We start from the raw sequence: 7,500 nt of genomic DNA on the forward strand, positions 1-7,500 counted from the left end.
GTAGCTGCACCCCTTTGCTTCCCAAAACCACAATAACTAGGAAGAATTTAGTTTACATAACCAAGGCCGTGGGGCCAGAGCGGAGTTGATTAGCAAGCCGTTCCCAGTAATCCCACACCGTAGATATTTCGTATTCCTCAAGACACTAATTTATTGCATGTAGCTGCACTTTCTTTGGAAAATATTAGCAACTTTATACAGAAAAGATGGACAAATGTTTGCATATGTGAACTTTCAAATACAAACATGTTTTGTGATTTTTTTACTGGTGTATTTTGATCAGGATATATTTTTAAAACCACAGAAGTGGGATCTACAGCATACAAAAAAAGATCAGAACAGATAAGGAGTAGAAGTCACTACCCCTCTCCCCCCACCAACAAAAAAAAGAAAGAAAAACAAAAACAAAGATAAAGATAGATAATAGATAAATAAAGATTTTAAAAGTTGATAATCCTCTCAGATATTGTTTATTTTCTAGTCGTTAAATGATGGTCTAAAGTTTACCAAGAGAGAATATATTAGGCAGTCAGGAACCAAGTTTACATCATTTATTTTTTGTTCTAAGTCTCCTATAAAGCTTTGAAGTCTTCACATTAATGACTATTCTGATGTAAATTTTGCAATATTTGGCATGAAGATGACTAAACCTGTCCTCTTTGGCAGTATTTTTGGGTAGTGAGACTAATAAGAAGTAACTGAATTGTTATTGTTATTTCACAGGTCTGAAATGATGGATGGTGTGGTGACAGCTCGAGACACAACAATGACTTTCTCTTGCTTTGTAATGTATGACATGTTCAATGCCATGTCATGTCGCTCTGAAGGCAAGTCAGTCCTGGAGATTGGCCTCACAAGCAACTGGTACTTATTTATAGCTTTAACAGCTACTATAGTCTGTCTGCTTGGTGTGGTCTATTTGCCTTTTCTGCAGTGGGTGTTCCAGACAGAGGGCCTGCATATCACTGACTGGATCTACCTCCTGTGTCTGACCTCCACCGTGCTGCTGGTGTCTGAGCTAAGGAAGTTCCTGGACCGCCGGCAGGAGTACTCCAAGGGCATCCTCAAGAAAGGCTTTTGGGTGTCAAAAAAATCAGCCAAGGCAAACTGGATGGATGCTGTGTAGTATCTTCGACTTTTTTTCTGACATCAATAGAGACCCTTTTTGTAACAACAGATATGATCAAGGCATGAAGTGAACGTGAACCAGAGATTTGGCAGGTCATTTTGATATACTGTTGGCTTGCATATGTTTTTTTTTATTTTTTTTATTCAACATTACATTTTCTGCCATAGAAATCTGTACTGAGGTTTCAGTACTAGTCATTTAATCTTTATATTATTAATAGAATGATTCCTAAATACAGACTCTTTAATTGATATGTGATATGCATAAGTTTGAACTAACATAAGATAAGTGTCAAGAAGATATTTCATGATTCTTCTGTGCTCTGCGAGCTTAACTATTTTTTCATATAATGTTGAGATATTAATTTTTTTCTCTAGTGATCTGAAAAGTGAATTTTTGAGAACAGCGAAGAGATGGCCATAAATCTTAATAGATTAGTTTTTCTTTCTTGTGAACACTTGTTTATTTACTCCTAAATGATTTTGAGTTATTTATTGAAAAGGTATGGTCTATGAAAGGGTTCATATATCCTTTTTAATTAGTGTGTCTGTTAGTGACTTGGAAAGGAGGGAGAAACTTCTGTTTAAAACTGAATCTGTTTTTATATTATTTTTAAGTTGCTTGATTGAAGAGACATATCTTACTAAATCCTTTTGTGTATATGTTTATATTTTTAGTTATTATTACGGGTATGTTTCCACTCTCAGTCCCTGTGTTAGACTTTTAAAGAGAATTTAGGACATGATTTTGTAAATATCTTCACTGCTAGGCTTCCTTTTACCTTTATTTGATTAGCCATAGGATGAACAACCATGAAGATGAAGTTATTTACTGAAGAGTTCAGAAGAAAATCAGAGAAGCAGTGATAATATATATACTCAGCTCCACATATTAATTTGATAGTTCATAAATATTTTTATTCATAAAACTGAAAAGGGTCACTATATCCATGGTTTGCAAAGAAACTTCAATTCAATTGGATTAATTTTCAGCTCCTTCTGAATGGGCTTTTTGATTTACTATGGCTTGGAAATTTTTTGAACCTCTCAAGTGTACTTTTAGTGGGGGAGAAGGTTTTTTTTTTATTATCTTCTATTTAGGGACTGTCAAATTCTACAGAAACGTCAACCATGTGTACATAAACCATTTCACACCTAATTGTATTTGGCTTGGCTGCACTTTTCAACAGCAAGTAAAAGTAAATGCACCATTGTCGTAACTATTAACAGACCTTTTTGATCCAAGCTTCTTTTACTGTCATTGAGCATATAGGTAGGTATATATATATATAAATTACAATAAGGATTTATAAAGCATATCTCAAAACAGTAAAAAATGGGGAAAGAAAAACTATATATTTCTCATGACTTGAACGATGAGCAAGATTGGTTGTGTTAATATTGTCTTGTATTTGGTATCTTCCCCTATTTTTGACCTGTGATTATTAAGACACATTTCATCATACTATATTAGGTCTCCCTTAAGATTTATATTCACTATGCATTTTTATAATAATCTAATAGCTAAATGTGATCTGAACTTATGTATAATAATATTTGCTTTTTATTTGCATTTCTTATAATACATAGCAGAGGTTAGCAGTTCACATGTCTTTTTTTCCATGTTTAGAGGTTGAATACAAGGTTTTAATACGTATTTTATAATTTTATGTGATGAAAAAAAACCTTTTAAATTTTGCTTGGCATAGGTTTATGAATCACATAGCAAAGCAACTTTCATAGATAATGATAGACTTTATGGTTACATACACATGTACACCTGTACTTTTACACACACACAGATGCAGTGACACCTGGCAGATTGGATATATGTAGTTGAAGCTTCTCTGATATCCAACAGATTTTTACAAAAAAAAAAAAAAAAAAGACCTTAAAAGTATATATGCCAGCACACTTGGCCATCAGCATATTAAAATAGTCATATAGCATATCAGATACATATGTAAGCTATTTAAGGGGATTTACCTCCGAAAATGAACTACTGCATACCTGTGTGTGTGTTCTGTATGTGTGGTCCTGTTTATGGTTATGAATGCTTCTCACAGTAAGCCATGTGGTTCTGAAAGAGCATCGGCTAGAAAAGTTGTTACCTGTAATTATGTAAGACTTTGGCACTTTCACACTGTCTTAAATATTTATGTACATAAGACAATCAGTAAAGTTGCTCTATTTTACAAATGTGGTTGTGTTCAGTTATTGAAATGGAGTTCAGGAAGAGTATATTTATTTGGATTTTTTTTTCTCTTCTTCCAAAACTGAGGAAAGGTTGTCTTCACTATTTTAAGTAGTATCTTTTTGCATTTCTGTTGTATGTCCGAAAATCATTCTGCTGTAAAGCCACCTTAAATCTATTGTGTCCACACTTAAATCTAAATGTATAGCTGCAGCAACTGTGATGGAATAGATGTATTTGTTCCTGGTAATATGTACCACTCTTGCTTGAATGCTACACTAAGTGTTATCATACAAACCGCTTGTTCAGGCCTCTCTTAAAATGGTTCTGATGTTTTGTCAAGCAGAACATGGCAATATTTGAGGCTGTTACAGAAAATTGTATGTTTAGCTTTGCCTCATAGGAGTCCATTTTTAAGGTCCCTGGTAATGTTTGGCAACAAGCATTACTGTCTGTGTACATGTGCATTTGAGTATGTGTGTGTGTGTGTGTGTGTGTACATGTGTGTGTGTGTGTGTACATGTGTGTGTGTGTGTGTGTACATGTGTGTGTGTGTGTGTGTACATGTGTGTGTGTGTGTGTGTACATGTGTGTGTGTGTGTGTGTACATGTGTGTGTGTGTGTGTACATGTGTGTGTGTGTGTGTGTGTACATGTGTGTGTGTGTGTGTGTGTACATGTGTGTGTGTGTGTGTGTGTGTACATGTGTGTGTGTGTGTGTGTGTGTACATGTGTGTGTGTGTGTGTGTGTACATGTGTGTGTGTGTGTACATGTGTGTGTTGTGTGTGTGTGTGTGTGTGTGTGTGTGTGTGTGTGTGTGTGTGTGTGTGTGCATGTGTGTGTGTGTGTGTGCGTGTGCGTGTGCGTGTGTGTGTGTGTGTGTGTGTGTACGCGCGCGCGCTTGCATGCAAGTGGGTGCATGGGTGCGTGTGCATGCATGTGTGGGTGCCTGTGCATGCAAGCGTGCGTGCGTGCATGTGTGTTTGTGTGTGTTTGTGAGTGTGTGTGCGTGCATGCGTGCGTGTGTGTTCAGGTGTGTGTGTTTGTGTGTGTGCGCATGTGTATTTTTGAGTGTGCGTGCGTGCGTGATTGCACGTGTGTGTGTGTTTTGTACAGTCATGAACAAAATTTGTAAAACCTCCTTCAAAATCTCTAAGTCAAATTGTGGCCCTTCATTACGGTAGGAGGGTTTTGAAGCTTCATTCATGGTATAATTTTGTCCTAGACTGTTCATGCACATATACAAAGTAATACATTTTGTACACCTTTTGCAGATAAAAGTTATTGTGTCATTATGGGAATTTGTTATAATTTTTTTTTATTTGCATTAGTTTTAAAAACAGATGACTAGATTTTATCAAAATGGCTGCTGTTGTTTCTGCTTATGAATTATGAAACAAAAAGATGTATCTCAGATATTACTACTAGTTAGGAAATAATCACTTGGTTAATTGAGATTGAATTAAAGATTTGATGTAATAGGGAACGGAATATCATGGAAATCTTGTGTATTTTTCATTGATTTGAAGAATCTGCCTCTTTTTATCAAGAGTTTTTTTTTCCACAAAGAATGTTTCATATGGTAATTTTTGCACATTACCAAGTTGATAAGACGAATCAATAACAACTATTAGAACTAATCTTAAACTTCACTAGCAGCTACATATTCAGTTAACTAGTTTATAATTCTCTGCTATTTTGGCAGCACTTTAACAAAACCAGAATGTCATTTATTTTCAAAAGTAATGCAAAAAGAAAAAAATTACAAAAACATTGCTTGTTCATTATGTCACAATAATGTGCATGTGTACATTTTTTCAACGCCATATATGTTACCTTGTCATATTCTCATGTTACAGTTTAAGACTTGCCACTATTTGAATATAAAACTAGTAATGATTCCCATGTTTATGCACCAAAAAAGGTTTGTGTCTTGCACATAGTGATGTGTTGTGTTATGAAATATATTGTTTAAAGTGTATGCTGTGTAAATCAACTTTTTGGAGGTTTGTGAAAGACAGTAGCAGCATGTAAGGGAAAGAACAGTTATTAGTAGGACTTTTTATTTTTTTCATTTATATCTATTGCATACAAAAAAAAAACTATGCATCAGAAGTTAGAGATATGATAAATATTAGTACTAATGTGAATGGAGTTTTCCATTATATATATTTTTTTTCTTTCTGGCAATGTTGCTTTGAAATGGTAAAATGGCAGTGTTTTACCAATCTTTTAAAAGAGGTAATGAATTGCCTTCCTAGATTGAATTTATTTTTTTTCTTTCGTTTTTTTCAACATTTTTGGTTGTTTCTGTTCTGTTATTTGTTATATTCTGTTGCTCCTTTTTCTTTTCTTTTCTTTCTGCCAGAAGATTATTTTTTTCCTGTATAATTATTTCTTCCATTCTCGTTTCTCCCCTGTTTAAGGCAGTTGATATTGAGTTTGTGGTAAGCATTCTGTAGTTTCTCTTATTTCTTAAGGAAATGAAAAGTAGGCTTGATATTTATTTTTGTGTTGATCATGTTATATTGTTCATAATTCCTTGGCAGCTTTTCTTGTTCAGTAATAAAATTTTAGTTTCATAAAATGATGTATTTCCATTGCCAAGCGACTTCAGTCTTCTGAGAGGCAGGGTTCATTTTGCCTTTTGTCTGTGATGGAAAAGTTTGTGCATGTAAAAGTCCCGGAATAAAAAATAAATGGGAAAATCTCGAAGCTCCATGTCTTAACCTTTGGACTGGAATATCTGAAATTGCATCTGCATGAGATTTATATATATTGATTTTGTCATGGTTATTAGTAATAGGTTTGAAAATGACTGATTTTTTTTTCCATGTTTTTTTTTTTTTTTTCCTCTTTTTATCCCAGTTTTTAAACCATTTTGGAAATGAGTGTTTCTGCAGTTGCTTCTGGATTCAGCAAAATTCAAGATGAGACTGTGCTGTTAATTTTGTTTTCACCAGAAGTTGAAATATGCAATATTTTTTTGTATGAACAGATTGTATGGTAAACTTTATTTTTTCAGGAGATTTATTTTCTTGTCTCCATAACATAAATAATAAAAAGAAAGGGACCAAAGTTTGGGTTTTTCTCTGCCCATTTTTTTATGAAAAATTTGCTGCTAGCAGTTTTTTTCCTTCAAGTATTAACATTTTGGGTATATACTGTATAGAGAATAAAAGTTTTAATTATTTTCTAAATGAAATAATATATAGAATCTTAATGTCACACAAGTCATAAAATACAAATAATTTATCTGTTAGTTACCCAAACAAATATATTGTTTTATTCATATTCTTTGGTGTGAATATTTAAATGGTTAAGCAAAGACAAAGGTGGCACTAGCAAGAAATGTGTCATCATAGCATCCTAAAAAACTAGCCAAAATTGCATGAGGCATAAAAATCTGAACAATATGTAGTTGCCAGTACATGATGCCAGAAAGACAGGAAAATCCATGTGTATATACATATATACACATACAATATACATGCATATACACATACAATATACATGCATATATACATATATAAACATATACATGCATATATATATATATATATATATATATATATATATATATATACACATCTGTATACATATATACATATATATACATCTGTATACATATATACATATATATACATCTGTATACATATATACATATATAAACATATACAAATATATATATATATATATATATACATATATATACATATACATATATATCTATATATATATACATTAATATCTATATATACATATTTACATATATATGTATATATACATATATATATATATATGTCGATATATACATCTATATACATCTATATATACATATCTACATCAATATATACATATATACATTAATATATACTTATATGTACATATATAAACATACATATATACATTAATATATACTTATATGTACATATATAAACATACATATATATACACATATATTTACATCTGCATACATATATACACATATATACACATATAAATACATATATATACATATGTATATGTATATATGTATATATATGTACATATATATATGTATATATACGTGTGTGTATATATGTTTATATATATATGCATATAATGTATGTATGTATATATATATATATATGTACATGTGTATGTAAGTATAAATATATATATATATAAATATATAT

The 7,500-nt window shown here is 32.0% G+C and overlaps 1 protein-coding gene across 1 annotated transcript in view; it reads left to right on the plus strand.

Moving 5' to 3' along the window:
* The window catches only part of LOC125032396 (calcium-transporting ATPase type 2C member 1-like), a 35,600-nt gene extending 32,815 nt beyond the window's left edge, over window positions 1-2,785 (plus strand). The window contains exon 15 of the mRNA XM_047623492.1: window positions 724-2,785. Within this exon, the coding sequence (XP_047479448.1) occupies window positions 724-1,126 (403 nt within the window). The 3' untranslated portion in view covers window positions 1,127-2,785. The remainder of the gene's footprint in view (window positions 1-723) is intronic.
* The last annotated feature ends 4,715 nt before the right edge of the window (window positions 2,786-7,500 follow it).

Source organism: Penaeus chinensis, chromosome 14 (genome assembly GCF_019202785.1).
Source record: "Penaeus chinensis breed Huanghai No. 1 chromosome 14, ASM1920278v2, whole genome shotgun sequence".
Classification (NCBI taxonomy): domain Eukaryota; kingdom Metazoa; phylum Arthropoda; class Malacostraca; order Decapoda; family Penaeidae; genus Penaeus; species Penaeus chinensis.